We start from the raw sequence: 16,222 nt of genomic DNA on the forward strand, positions 1-16,222 counted from the left end.
ACTTTTGTGACACATCATTAACAACATTTACATAGACTACAGTAATCTACCACATTGATCTATCTTTATTTCTTCTTAGATAGTAATACATTTACCTAAAGCTGCACTAATCAATATTTTTATATTAACAGTGAATCAAATGACTGATAATAATACATAACTCTCTACATTGCATAACTCTGCAGCTTCCTTCAGCTCAGCCAGTTATTGTAGTGTCTTTCTTTTGGGTTAGTTTCACCGCTCATATTATCCTTGAGTCCAACCTCGGAATTAAAAGAGTGAATATTGGAAATACATTCATCAAGTGCCCAGAAATATGACTCCAAATAAATGCTAATGTATAGCTACATGTCTCCTGTATGTGCAAATAGGGAACTGTTTGTTCACATGTTATCATTTCAACTTTACATGCCTGTTATACATTCATCAATGCGCTTTTTAAAGCTACTAGTTTTGTTTCGCTGCTCAAAAGTGGCCAAAATAATAAATGATTGCAGGTTTAAGCATTCTTTGTATGTTAATATTGCCATTCTTGATTTTTGACTATTGGTTTCATGATCTTTCAATATACTTCCAATAGTGTTTACCTTTATTCCTTTCTGCCTTATGTCCGACCTTCATTTACTCTGCTAACTCCCTTTATTAGTCTGTTTCTATTCCACTTCTCTCTGCCTTCCCAACTAGGGTGTTCAAAGTAAAAGGCGTAGTCCATCCCCGTGTTTATCACCAACCCAGAGTATGTGTGTGTCTCTGCGTGTGTAGATGTATAGCGGTCCACTGCATTACGTAGAGTGCTGAGCAGACAGAAGTCAAAGTTCAATGCATCCAATGTGTGAGCTGAAGTCAGAAAATAATGGTGTTATCCTGGGATAAGCCCTTGTTTACCCTGCAAATAGAGTGTGAGACGGAAGAAGAAGGGAGGGGTGATGACGGACAGACTTCCTCATTAGACTCAGTGTACTGAAATGACTCAATTTAACACACTTAAACAAGGAGCGAGACTAAAGAAAGAAAGTAGGAGAGAGGCATGGAATGAGTGGGTAGGCGATGGGTGCAACAACTCTTTCGAGTCATTTCATCACTGTCTTTATGTGCCAGTTGTCATTGCAACGTGTAAACCTTCTGCCAGTCAAGACAGCCAGCAGGGCACATTTTACTGCTAAATGTTAAATGTAGCAATTGAGAAAACTATAACTTCAGTGTCTCACTGGTGATTTCTGAGAAAACAGTGCAAACAAACCACAGAATCAAAATCAACCATTTTCATGCTGGTTTGCACGTCTATCAATTATAATAAAAGTGATGGTCGACGTTTTAAAAAATTACAGGTGGATGAGTGCTCCCCACACATTGCTTTTATTGCTTCATTGCAAGACAACAGATGGCCTGCCTCACAATCATGGAGAGGGAATAAATGAGTATGATAAGAAGAACTATGGGAATAACAAGTTAGGGAGGGAGGGAGGGAAAGGGGAAAAGAAATGAGCGGAAGAGGCATATGACAGGAAATGTAACAGAGAAAAACTAGGTGATACACAGAAAGAGAGAGATAAAGATAAAAAGACACATGGTGAGAGGATAGGAGAAAGGAAGGAAGAGGACAGGAGGAGAGCTCAGCTAAGCAGCATCTGCTCATACGCTAAAGATGTTTTCTTTGCATGATTCAAAGTAACTACAGCACGATATACTTCACACGTGTGTTTTTTCAAGCACACTAGAGAAACATTAATGACGGAGGCCCATATGTTACGCACATGCCACCCAATGAAAGCATTGACATGCAAAGAGTGCAGTTATCTAACATGGTCCTGGTTAAGGTTGTATTTTCTTTACATTTTGTAGCAGCAGCAGCAGCTGACAGCATTTATGAATAAATTCACACTAAAATAGTTAATATATGATTTACAACATAGATCCATAGTGCTGTAACGCTGGCTGAGAAATGGAAATATGTGCACATTATACACAGTTAATATTTTCTAAGATGCTGTAGATTAATGTTACATTTAGCCCAAAATAACTCATGCTAAACGAATGCTAAATTATTTGAGGTGTGCAATCATGCATTCACCTGCCGTGGGCAGCAAAGTTGTTTAGGAATCACTTTTCATGTACACGTTCAGCTACCAGAGCAAATCCTTATATTTAAAGAAATAGTTTTAGGCATTTTAGTCGAGAGTTAGACGAGGACATCAGCACCACTCTCATGATATTGCAGTGGTGCACTGGCCATTTGGCACACCGGGATTCGTCCCGGTGTGCCACAGCATTAGCGGGCTGGTGGACTTTCAAAAAAATCCATCAACTTTTTAAAGGCCATCCGACCCCGACGGTCTCTTTACCAGCCCTCTCTGTGTGCCTGTCATGAGAGCGCGCTGCATGCGTGTTCCGGGTCTGGGCTCACTGGACAATTACAACCAAGTTAGTTAAACTTATAAAGTTAAACTCACAAGCTCCACCGTAGCCATACTCTACTGTTGCTGTCGGTACTGTTGCAGCTGTAAAACAGTGGATACATTGTTTTTGTGCGCGAAATGACTCAGTTAACTATCAGAATTTGATCAATTCCGGCCAATACAATTTGGAAAATCTAGAAGAGCCTCACGACTAGATTATTTAACATCATCAGCATTGTAATTATTTATCTTTTCATTTGTTGTCAGTAAGGAAGAATCAGTAGGAATCTAAGATTTATGCCGTCTTATTTACTTTAATAATATTATCTATATTGTTAGAGTATGTTTTTGTGTAGGTTATGCAATAAGTACATGTGTATTATCCTTCATGCTAAGCTAAGCTAACCAGACGCTTCTTCATATTTAGCGTACAGATATGAAAGTGGCATTTATTTTCTCATCGAACACTCGGCAAGAAAGCAAACAAGTTAATCACCCAAAATGTTCTTTATGTTATTTAACTATTCCTTTTCTTCCTTTTTTTTTTGCAGCAAAATCTTTAGGTTTTCTACAAATGATAGTTTTCAAATGTGTGAGATAATGCTGGTTGCAAGCAGCAGATGAGGACACGTGGATGATTTTGTAGCTTCTGCTCTAATAATTTGATGTGCACATTGGCCAACGTGGACAACCAGTCCCCTAAACAGCTGGTTCATTACTCGAGGAACATTCTTTGTACTCTTTGTCACACACTCCTATAGAAAATGTGCTAACCCTTGTGCAATCCAAGGATGAATTTTTCAACATGTGTCAGAAAGTAAAGTTCTCCTTCGTGGCCTCCTTTGACCTGTCCAGCCCTCTCAGTCCTTTGTTTTTCTCTTTCCCTCTCCTTCTCTGATACACTTACATGAAACGATGTGACATATACGCCACTTGGCTGTTCATCCAGTGTGCCCTACAGTTCTATAAGTGCACTCATCTTAGCCGGCGTGGCTGGCCGGAGTCAAACTCTCTCCTTGTGAGTTTTATGCACAATGCATTAAACAACACAGAAGTCTCCTCCCTTTCTCCCTTCTTGCTACCCATGCCACCCTCTCCTCCCTCCATCTATTTTCCTCTTTTCTTCTTTTCCTTCCATCTCTCTCTTTTTCTATGTGTGACAGTAGTCATGTCAGAGCAAGGCTGGCTGAAGCCCTTGCAGCAGTCTGCCTCTTTGATGTTGAGCCCTGCTGAATTAGGCCATCACCCAGCGGTGCTCTGCTGCCTACTGCACACACACACACACACACACACACACACACACACACACACACAGTACTCTTGCAAGCGCACACAAACAAACACAAACAAATGGATGCTGGTAGCAAAGCATGCACATGCGGAAAAAAAACACGACAACACACGCACAAGCCATGCAGGTCTCACACTACCTTAATAATATGCTCCAAACCATGTCTAAACATTATTATTCTCACTCACACACATTGCGAGTTCCATTCATATATACTCTAAGTCCTCATTTCCTTCTCTGCTTCTCTTTAATAAACATAAATTTGAATTCTTATGAGTGCTTCTCCTCTGAGGCCTCCATACTATAGTACATCAAAGAATGCACACACACTCATGAACACACACACAGGGAAAATGTAGGACAATCGGAGACAATTTATTCAAGAATACGGAGTACAGGGAAGAATGTATTCCCTTTCAATCTGCTCCCTCTTGCTCTTACATTTTGGTCGTATGAATAGTAGAAAAGTGACTAAAGCAGGAACCCATACGCAATTACGCATAAAAACTGGCAGCTGACCTGACAGCTCATAAAGTGAACATGACGTGTTAAAATGGAAATTCACTCTGTTCGCAAAGAGAAATTCAATTCAGTTGCAAAAAGATGGGTCTTTGGTATCCCATGTGCAGTTCCCAAATCATATGAAGAAAAATATTTGACCTCCCTGAGTGAGCTTATCATGTCCACTGAACCTAATCCAGACAATGAAGCTGCAGTAATTGATATTCCTATTGTACTATTGTATAAAATCATTATGTGTATTGTGAAAGGTGAGAGTCCCATAGATAACTCCGCAGCCCCCTCAGTTCTACGCAGCTTCATTCAGCTCATTGTTTACATTCTACGGCCCACTACTAGACTATGCACGACCACTTAGTAAAACTTACAGTATGCTACCTGCTCTAACAACAGACACACATAGTTCGAAACATGCCGGTGGACATAGTGGAGCATTAACAAGCTTAAGAACCAGATATTTCAATGAAGAGCTGGAGGAGATCAAACATTGAGCTAAAAGAAGAGTGAAAATGTGATGTATGTTCATCAGGTGGACAGAAACACGACTTCAAATGAATGCTAATATGTCTTCGTATCTGCTTGAAGTGTAAATAGGCCACTGATTGCTAACACGTAAGCCATATCAACTGATGTTGTGTTTACTGCTAATTTTGCTGCACTCAAGTGGAAAAATTCAATTTATGCAGACTTATTTAAAATGCCAAGTCCCTAATTTTAATTAGGAATACTGTAGGAGTGTTAATAATTAATTAGTATCACTCCTACAGAGGCAAAATGGCATTTTTATGTGTGATATTTGTTGTTTTATTTATTATAAAAAATATAAATTATTTTATGGGCACAGATACTTATTTTCTGAACTGTTCTACCCTGCTGTAGCATTAATGGAGAAATGGCCTTTTCACTGTGTCGTGTTCATGATAACTTTTATAATTACCTTTTCACTCTGAATAAAAATAGAGAAATCGGTAAGTTGTTTGAGACAGTTCAGCAGTTTCCATCTTTACAGAACGAATAAATGGTCGCACAGCGTCTCTTGTTAATCCCATATACCTTATCACATCCCATGCCTTATTGGCATGACTGTTATTTTGTACAGTATTGTCAAAGCAGGCTATACAGGATATACAATGGTACATCTCCTCTTTCTCTCTCTCTCTCTCTCTCTCTCTCTCTCTCTCTCTCTCTCTCTCTCTCTCTCTCGTTATTTCCACTGTTGTTGGTTCGGTAGAAGAATGCTTGAAAACATGAATGTAGGACACTTAAAGAGCAAAAGCTGTTCTTTTAAATGTTGTTGTTAAAGGCAGAACGAGCAGGATTTGTCGGTCGCACACTTTTTTTGGAAGAAACTTTGTCCACTTGGCATTTTGCCTCGCTATATTAGCGTTTCTTTTCAACGCTGTGGCCACCATTTTAGTAGCTTCCCTTTATATGTGCGCGAAACGTCCCGATCACAGAGAAATACGAATAAAATAAGAAAATACAATCAGATACAAACACCGCCACTGAGCTCCCACAGCGGTTACCACTGATAACACTGTCACAACCCACCGCGTCGTAGCGTGTTGTTAGCAACGTTTGCTGCTAGCCGCCAGCTCAGCTGTCGCCATGTTAAGAGCCATGTGAAGGCAAACCCCTAAATCTGCAAACCGCTAAATATGCTCTGAATTTGGGATTTAGCAAGTTTACGCGATGACCTAAAATGTTCCTGAAAAACTTTTTTTTATATTGCTTATATTTGTGTTAATTTGCTTGCGTGTCATGCACCTTTAAAATTCTATTTTTGAAGAGTTGGCAGATGAATGAGTTAGAAGAGCATGTGGTAGCCTACCAGCAGTTCACATAAGACAATAACAACTCACATTTTACACACACACACACAGCTGCACACGCATTAAATTACAACACACAGTCATGCATCGCTGCCCTCCATGCCGCACACAGCGTGTCATCACTGCATATCTATTACACGGGGAAGTGAAGATCTATTTCTAATTCAATCAGTCAGCGCTGGTGTCACATCCCTCGCTCCCTGGCTTTCTCCCTGCCTCGCCCGCTCTCTCTCCGCCTCGCTCTCCTTTTTCCCCCTTCGCTCCATTCTCACTGATGCGTCCCAGTCATCATGGGGCTGGTGGACGTGGGTGTCAGGTTTGTGGCTTTGTTTAGGCGTGTGTGTGTGTGCGCGAGGGTTTTTCTAACCTAGTGGGAATCAGTTGAAGTTTTAGAGTTGAAAGTGTCGACATATTCGTTGTTTGAAACTTTGTTTAATTCATGTTTTTCATATGAAACTGTCACTGCTGTCACTACGTTTACTAATTTAACTTACATTAATCAATTTAGCAGCAGCTGTTCAATGCACCTCCAATGTTCACTCTCCTTTTAGATCTGTTTTGGTCTCCACCAACACCAGAGGGGAAAATAAATCTGGCTCTTAAGCTACTAAATGCTCCACTGCGTTCACCAGCTAGTGACTAACTTTGTCTGTCTGTACTAACTTTTTATAGGTTCGCTCATCAAATTGTCAATACATCTCAAGTGCCATATAAAAACACACAGGATCACATGAAACATGTCATTATTTAATTATTCATTGATGAACCCAACACAAAAACGACAACAAAAATCAGCTTGTTTGTCATACTTTGGATTTTATTCTCAAGTAAAAAAAAAAAGAATTATGAAAAAAACGGGCCAAAGATTAAATTTGATTTAGATTTTTAATGTGTCAGATTTGTGTGACCAGGACGACTCATTTGTATCCTGCACTTGATAAACTTGCAGCAAATGCACTTTGGTGATGGTAGCTTTAATGTAATGAATATGTACTTAAACATCAACATACGTTTTTTGAAAATTAGTTGTCAGTACATTCAATGGAACACAGCAAAACATATAAATTTTCCAAAATGTAAACAAATATAGAACAGAGCTCAGATTGCTGCCCACAGTGAAGACATAAATATCAAAATGAAATTCAGTCCCTGGCCCATATTTTAATTTCCTGTTTTTGATTTGCATAAATTTGCATAAAGTTTCATTTTTTTTTTTTTAATTTTTCCGATTTTGGATTCGGATTTTGGACAATGATACAAAGATTTAAACTCTGAATCATATAGTCATAATTTCTCATAAAGAAAGCACACTAAGGAGACATGTATATGTTTACATTACAGGTTTGTTATTTTGCTCGTCAGCTGTCCATGTGTGTATTTTAACGGTAGGCCTACATACATTAAGTTCTTTCTTATGCAACCTGCACAGCTAAAGGCCTTATAAATACATGTATTCATATAATACTGCTCATATAAGCAGAAACAGTATGTAATGAGGGCTGATAGAATATGCAAAATGTTAGCTTCAGCTAACCATGACATCCATTCTCCAAAAGAAAGACATGTATGTCACATTTGGGATACTGTGTGCAAACATTGTGTTTAGAGGACGACAACATTAATGTCATCTTAAGTCAGAATCAATCCTAAAAGGCCCTGATCTACAGAGGACTTGTAATATTGTTACTCCCTCTTGAGAATATTCTCAAAACGCTAGTTGATGGAATCATCGACTGATTTGCATTTCCTCTGGCTGACACCTCAGAAATGTATTTTGTTTTTTATGTGCACAAGATTTAAATGGAAACTTTCTCTTTCTCCCTCAGATCATAACCATTTGAACAACGCAGCCTTGTCTCCCCTGGGCCCAGCCATGGCCTTGTCTCACCCTCACAACAACCTGGGAATTGGCTTCAACAAGTACACCTCGCTCAAGGCCGTGGGTGAGTAGGATACACACACACACACACACACACACACACACACACACAGCGACTAGATAGATATACAAAGGATAAATCGAATGGTGTGTATCAAGAGGGACACAGAACACATACTTACTTTAAAGAGGCCAGTGAGCTCAAATACTGTACAGTATAAACAAACTTGAAGTAGGATGAGGAAAAACTCTAAATGTCCCCATATTGGTACACACACTGAGTGGGAAAGTGGTGAAGGGAGAGCAAGCACCAATTAGGATAATGATTTTGTAATGAGACTGACTTCTGTGGCTGATTTAAGATTTCTCCATGTTACATTAGCTGACAGCAGCCATGATGTAAATATGACTGTGTAAAACCTCGGACATAATTTCCATGCCCTGTGTTCACGGACAGCTGCGGACTTCTGCCTGTCGCATGGACACGCATGCATTGAGGTTCCATGTCTGTCTGGCATTCCGCGCATGCATGTTGGCAGCAGTTAGGCTTGTCAAAATTGATGTTTGAATATTTGTTCTAAAATAACATGGAATAATAACATTATTCTAATAACATTAGAATATCTATTTTTGTGCATAATGTCCACGACCACGTGTCCTAACTTTTCCGTGAGCTGGCTGGAGGGACATCTCCATGAGATCACCTGAACGCTTCCTATACTTGCTGTTGTGGTGTCTTCATAGGACTTGGGCCGATGGTGACACGGTCACTGACAAGCGGAGAGCATGAACAGTCCACTCACAAGACAACACCACAACCTGATTTCAATAATGTCACTTCCCCAAATCTTTGTTTGCCCCAACAGTGGGAATGTATTTAATATTTGAAGAATATTTGAAGAATATTTGAAGAAACAAACTCGAGTGAGTTGAGGCACAAATGGAAAAAAAAAAACGTCTTTGTTGAGTTGGAAGAAAAAGCTGTTTGCAAAGCTCTGTGCGGTGAAATGAACAGCACAAGTACAAGACTGTAAACTTAAGTCAGGCTCATGGTGAAGCACAGAATCAATGTAACCTCTTATTCTGTCCTCTGCAGCTGAACATCACGCACCTCACTGAGAAGCTGTCACTGCTGAACCGGAGATTAGCAGGTCGATGGAGATTAAAAACACAGCAGCTGTGCCTTTTTGCGCTAAAACCAATGGACTACACAAACCAATAGACAGAACTAAACAGTGTACAATATGTATTGACAGTATATTTATATGAGTGGCTGCATGCTGTTTACTTCGAACTGAGGACATAATCTGTTTTATAATACGTTATGAAACTGGGGAATTCCTTTATTGAACAAAGCAAATATGAGGATAATTGTATTGCATGACAAAAATCACTTTGTTTCAGTTTGTTATTGGCGAGTTGGTCATCTGCCTAAAGCGCAGCCACTGTACGGCTGACAGTTATTGACAGCTCGCCTTTCTGTTAATGGTTACTGTGAATCAGCTGTGGAAAACAAGTTATGATGATGGTATAAATTTACTGCTGATGATGACATAACTAATGCTGGACTGGGAACTCAACTGGTTCACAATTTAAAAGAAAGGATACAATGCACACACAACATTAGTAATGCAGCAGCAGTTAGAGGCCTCAAGTTTAGCTTCTGCCTTTTGTCTTCTCACTCTCTTTCTCCCTCACACGCAGAAACACAATGGCACTGAGAAAATACCCACATGAATGTACACATCACAATGGCAGATGTACTAATATTTTAATTGGTCCTTGACTTCCGACAGTGGTAGACAAAGCAGGCTTCTGATTTCTAGCCAGCGACAACACAGTGGATGAGCTAGTCATGAGCTGGGCCTTTTATGCCTCAGGAATGCCTGGAGGGAATGACTTCATATTTGGACTCAGAGATGAACTGTTTATAATTTGGAGGTTCAAAGATCAAGGTCACTGTGAAGTCACAACATATGTTTTTGCCCATTGCTCAAGACGTCATATGCTAATTATATACATTTCACACACATCTCTAATTGGGTAATAAGAGGAAGTGGTGACATTTTGTAAAATGCAACTTGACTGGTTGGAGGAAGCATACAGCCACGAGGCACAAAGCATGAGTTACCTGTTTACACATGATTTGTGACCTTTTAAACAAGAAAAACCAAAGACAGAAGACATTGGTTGTGTTGGTTCAGCAGGCTGTTCAGTCTATTATTAAACACAATTGTTTCTTTTTCTCTTCATCAAAATCCTTTTCCTTTAACTCTTAATTTGCCCTCCCCCATCATAAGAAGAAAGAGACAGTTAATTTCTCAATGTATACATTTCAATTACCCTCATTAATTAAAACAGTTTAAGGCACCTTTCTCCTCTATTTATCGATTGAAACACTATCCACTGCTCTTTTTATATTCTCACCGTCTCTTAGTCGTTAGCTAAGAAAGGCCTTTATGTTGTACCGTCTAATCAGTTGAGACAGTAAGAAGGAAGAAGATGGCAAAATGAGTGTGAAAAGTAACTGAAGAGAAGAAGAGCAGAAGAGGGAAAATCTCATCTCATTATTCTGCTCAGTGAGTGAGAAACAAAAGCCGATTGCAGCAGCAACCCCCCCCCCCCCCCCCACCACTCAGTGATGAGTGTGAGAAGTCAGCCACATTTCACTGAAAACTACGCCAAATAACAAATCCTTCACACACTGAGGTGCAGTGCTCCTTTCTCACCTCTCTCTCTCTCGACGTCTCCGTATTCAGTTCTGTTTCTGTTTGATGACACACAGACAACGAACCGCTCCTCTTTGTGCACATCTGTTTTACAGTTTTGTCTCTCTCTCTCTCTGTCATAGACACACACACACGCGTGCGCGCACACACACACGCGTGCGCGCACACACACACACACACACACACACACACACACACACACACACACACATATATGCATCTTCTGTATTCATTCTTCTTTTATAGTTCTTGTGTGTTGTACTTTCTGCTATCAGAAACAATGATCCTTTGAATCTGTGGGTCCACGTGCTCTGAATGATGCACCTAACAGCAAACACAAAACATGTACAACACACACACACGCACACACACACACACACACATGTTACATTAACAATTGTTATACATTGGATACTCTCAGACACACTCTTAACTTGTCTTTTTCTTTTATTGTCTCTGTTGTTTTCCGTTTCTCGCCGCCGTCATTCGTGCTTACACCTGCGTGCATTATGCAACATAGGTTCACACAATATTAGATTACAAATTATGAAAATGGCATGAAAACAAACAAAAATATCAAAAGTAAAATAGGGACTTTTATGCCCAGAATGTTGCCTCTCAGGCTACATGCAGTCTGCATCATCTTCTTACTGGAGGTTAATGGGGCACGTTGTATACAGTCAGTGGAGGACTGCACAGACTACTTAGGGCTAGGTCCTTTGCTTTAATTTGGGTAAAAATAAATAAGAATATTTCAGTCATATTTTTATTTAAAGTGTTTATTTGGCATCTCTAAAAATTACACTAGAATTGAGTATCAATCAAATAAATTATCTATAAATGAAACTAAAAGTGGTTTTAAATAAGGTTAGTGCACCTCTAACATTACAGAGGTTTACACAGCATTTCCATTTCTATTGTTGTTAGTTGTACCTCAAGCTTTGTTTTTTTATCATTATTTGTTCTCATTGTGTCCTTAGAATGCGCTCACATGGAGAGAAACGTGAACGCACACACAGTCCAATCATCTTTTCACACATACTTATCAGTTCCTTTGCTGGGGAATAAACAAGGAACCAGGTCCAGAGACCCTGGCTGTGTGGACAAAGTCATGGCTAGGACACACAACAGTTTGTGTGGGATAGCCGGCCATTTGCCAGCTGAAACAGAAGGTACCTGGACCAAGCTGCTTTAAAAACTTCATTAACACGTTGGCGCTTAATGCAGCTGTTGACACGTTTGTTCTCTAAAACATCTTGTGCCTAGCAAGACGCAAGAGGTGAAATGTGACAAAAGGAAGCAGTAAGTACAAAAGGGGGCAATAAAAAAGAAGAAGGGCATAACAGGTCAAAGATGCCAGGACTCTCTGACGGCGACCTGTGCCAGGTGTAGCAGCAGGACTCCGGCTCAAGCAGCTCTGATATATCTGTCTTCATTAAAGCAGGACAGGTGGACCGACAGGCTGAGAAAAATGTTGGATAAAGATGCGAAAGTTTAGAGTGTGAAAGAGAGAGAGAGAGGACGTGAATGAAATGAACAAGGAGAGTGAAGCGAGAGGAGGAAGAGATAAACTTACATTGTAGAATTTAGATTCCCTGGTTTGGTCTTAAGGAAGCCAATATTAACAATCACTGTATGTGTGAACCATAGAGCTCCACTCAGTTGAGTGTCAGGGTTCCAGGAAGAGAAAAGAAAACATAAGAAAGGTCGATGGATATTCTCGAAGAGGGTGCGAAAGACTGTTTGCTAGGACGCTCGGACTCCACCTTCTGGGATTCAATTTTTAGATATTTTTATTCGATATTTTTGCAGTGCGTTTGCTGCATTTTTTAGCATGCGCTTCAGGTCACATAATGGGAAAAAATAAGTTTGGGGATTTCCTTCATGACTACATGAACTGGAGTGATCTCATGTCCCCCAAAAGATAGCTTTGAAGTAGAAGGAACTCCTCTGGTTCAAAGTTGTTTTTTTTATGTTTTGCACTTCAAGATAGGGTATCTTTACTTTGGAGTACCTGTGGAGACTAGTGAGGACATTTTAACATTTTCTTCACTATATTTTATGAGGTGGGATGGAGATCTCAAAGTGAAGTACTAAATATGTCAGTCTGAATTATATTGAAATCTGCATTAAGTAGTGCAAACGTCATTGAATGTTTCTATTTGAGGTAGTGGTGCAGCCATGAGAGTATTAGCATCTGGGGTTTAAATATTTCACTCAGTAAAAGACATCATATAGCTGCAATGAAGTGTAGAACAGGTACAGGACACTGTCATGGAAAATGTGGAAAAGGAGGAAATATAAGAGTGCTGAGCATAATTGAATGGCACTCAAAATAGACCAAATACAATATCAGTGTGCTGTCAAACTCCGTTAGAGGGCCCACCTTCTGCAGTTATAATGTGGTGGCCCAGATTGGGCCCACGGGCCTCGCTTTAGGCTTCTGCTGGATAGAGAGCAGAAGCTGATGTTGTTGAAGAGCACGGAATAAATGAAATACAGATGGAAAGATTGGATAACAAGAGAAGCGAGAGAAAGAATGAGCAGATGGAGAGTCTGTGAAATGGAGAGGAAGGCACACAATACTGTCACAGAGGACCCTGCTGTCAGGTGCTCCTCCTGGCAACATTTGTGGAAACACTCTAATGGACAGCAACAGCAGTTGTTGTGGGAAGGAAGGCTGTGTTTAATTCATTGTTTTTGTGCCGTCCCAGATTCTCCCGCCCTGTCCAGAGATTTGAACCAATTTTCTCTCAAATTCAGCTGCAGTATATTACACCAAAAACAGAGTCACCAGGTCCATAATGAATAACTGACACAAAACTGAAAAACAACAATACAACTGCACAAAACATATCTATTTACATATATTCAAAACCTTGTAGAACACTCTGCGTATAAAACCTGCATTTGTAGCAACAGTACCAATGTCAAACATGCATCTTCACGGCATCGTGACAAACAGGCAGCTGGTAAAAGCTGCCAAAACCACATGATGCACTTTGCTGCACAGACGCATACACATCAAGCGGCTTATTCCCTCTTCAATGTGCAAATGATGTATGTAAATGGATTCTTTGTTACCCGTCCACATTTGCTCACACATGTACGTAAATATAGGAATCCACAGACACAAATACACAATAATCCCGAACACGTTCATCACCATTTTGCAAAATTTAAATTAAAGCAGAGCAATTTTTCTGTTCATTCTCCTAATTCTTAGACATCAATAATGTGATACTTAATTATACCTCCTAAATCTCTGTCGTTTAAACAATTAAAGTGATACAGTTAATTGTTCTTTCTCCGTCTCTCATAACTGTCCAAAGGTTGATCTACTTGTTGTGGCACAGAAGTGCTTCTCGGTTCAAAGAGTAACGTAAAAGTTTCAAGTTTCTTTCACCTCAGCATCACTGCTCACTGAGTTCGGTTAGCTTTGTAACCACAGCCAACAGTGATGTCACAGTGTACTGACACACCGGGGAGTACACTTCTACATCACTGCAGCAAGGCGATGTCAAAACACTGGAGGTCGGCAAATATATGTTTGTCAGTTTTGTAATAATCCTTTATAATCCTTAGGACCATGGTACCACCAAGTGCATTTTAATGTGACAGCAAACATTATTTTGTCAGAAACACAACAGATGAACAACTGGTGTATCTGTTTACGGCCAAACAAATTCTCATTTCAATGAAGAATTCAGTCAAAAATAATTGCATCTATGTGATCATCCAACCTTCTTGTTCCATTACTCGCTGCTATATTTAAAAATTTCCTGCCATCAAAACAATGCAGCAAATGGCCTTTGCCTTGTTGTCAGTGCTAACAGATCGTTAAAACGCTGACCAATCAGAGCATACTGTTTTTTTTCTGGTAGGGGGGGCTTAAAGAGACAGGAGTGTTTCAGACAGAGGGTGAATACAGGTATATTCAGACAGACCGTATGAGATAAATAATGTCTTTTTTGAACATTAAAGCATGTAATCATGTTCAAGTAGAAACCCAAAATACAAGTATGAATCTGAAAATGAGAATGATATGTCTCCTTTAAAATGTTTAACATCTTTCATCAATAAACCAGTTATTATCGATAAACCAAATGGTTAAAGTTCAAGTTAAACGCAGGCGGCTTTGTCATGTTATGAGAATGGATATGCAGACATCCTTTGAGATAAACAACTATTTAAATAGTTGCAATGCCACTTGCTTAATTTGATGGTACATTGAGAAAAGATGGATTGTATTTAAATCTTTGGAACAGCTTGGAGAATTTTACTGAATGATTGCTGGTGACTCTGTCGCCTTCCTCAACAGCTCCTGTTGAAGTGCCCTGGAGTTATACAATGGACCCACATTTGAAGTGTTCAATAAGCAATTACCAGACAGTGATAGCATTGGACAGTTTCTTGACTTAAGGGAATGTGAGATTAGTCCTCGAGGTGTTTTCTGAAAATACAAATATAAGAATAAATGTTCTCAGTCATCTTGGCTGAGTGAATAAAGAGCAGTGGCTACAGAGGACAACACAGGCCTCTGCTAAGCTTTTCTAACAAATAAATCTAGCCAATGGATGAATTATTTTGTTGTTGTTGAAATGAATATTGTCCAAAGACTCTCCTTGCAAAGCTCTATTTTCTTGAAACTGCATGCAGAAAACTCAGAGCTTAAGCAGTCCAGTGGTGCAAATATACAGCACGCCAAATATGCTCAGAACGAATGTCTCAGAACACCGTGAAATGTATGTGTGTAAGTGTCTCTCTGTCACACACGCATGCGTTAACACTAAGGCACATTCATCGACATTCATTACAACAGATTAAACTCAACAGGTCATACATCTTCAGACCAGACAATTGACACAATCATATTATTATGTTCCTGTTTGGAGTGTAATAATGATAAGATCCGACCCGCAGGCACACAAACAGATAAAAACAAACAGACAGATGTACTTTGTCATAAACATGTAGTACAAGCTGATAGCAGCTGCGTCCTGTTATCATATGAGGAAGGCAGATGTTAAGAAATTGAAAGATAGCAAGTCTAAGAGGCAGTATGATTCAGAGCAATAAGTGTTTGCAAGAACGAAAAAAGACCCAAATAAAAATCATCATAGAGAAGAATGTTTTTATTTCTCTCCAGGAAAAACGGACCAATAAAGCAGGGCTAAGCAAACAAGGTTGTTAGTATCTTTAGGGCAGTGTGTGTGTAGGGTGTGTGGGGGGGGCAGTGGTGATGAACAGCAGAGTCGAGTTCCACTCAGGGAGCTCAGACTAATCTGACTCGACACGCTGAACCCACTCTATTTTTACTCCCAACAAATCTCCCATTTTGTCCGACACTCACTTACTCACCCTCCTTTTTCTCCCGTTTTGTCGACTATTTTCTTGATTCTCAGTCTCGCTCCCTCTATTCCTTTCTCCCTGGTGCTGTGTTGGTGTTTTTGACTCCCCTGTGTGTGTGTAGACAGTTCAGAGCTCAAATACATCATATATGGTACAAACACTCGCATCTCCATGGATACACACACATGTACACCCTGCAGGATTCATCGTGTTTGCCTTGGCTT

The 16,222-nt window shown here is 39.8% G+C and overlaps 1 protein-coding gene across 2 annotated transcripts in view; it reads left to right on the plus strand.

Moving 5' to 3' along the window:
* The window catches only part of LOC116394739 (protein shisa-8), an 89,431-nt gene that overhangs the window by 64,965 nt on the left and 8,244 nt on the right, over positions 1-16,222 (plus strand). For both annotated transcript variants that reach the window (XM_031868025.1, XM_031868026.1), the window contains one exon: positions 7,865-7,981. In XM_031868025.1, coding sequence (XP_031723885.1) covers positions 7,865-7,981 — 117 coding nt within the window. The remainder of the gene's footprint in view (positions 1-7,864; positions 7,982-16,222) is intronic.

This window comes from Anarrhichthys ocellatus, unplaced genomic scaffold (genome assembly GCF_004355925.1).
Source record: "Anarrhichthys ocellatus isolate YVR2014 unplaced genomic scaffold, GSC_Weel_1.0 scaffold40, whole genome shotgun sequence".
NCBI classification, from domain to species: domain Eukaryota; kingdom Metazoa; phylum Chordata; class Actinopteri; order Perciformes; family Anarhichadidae; genus Anarrhichthys; species Anarrhichthys ocellatus.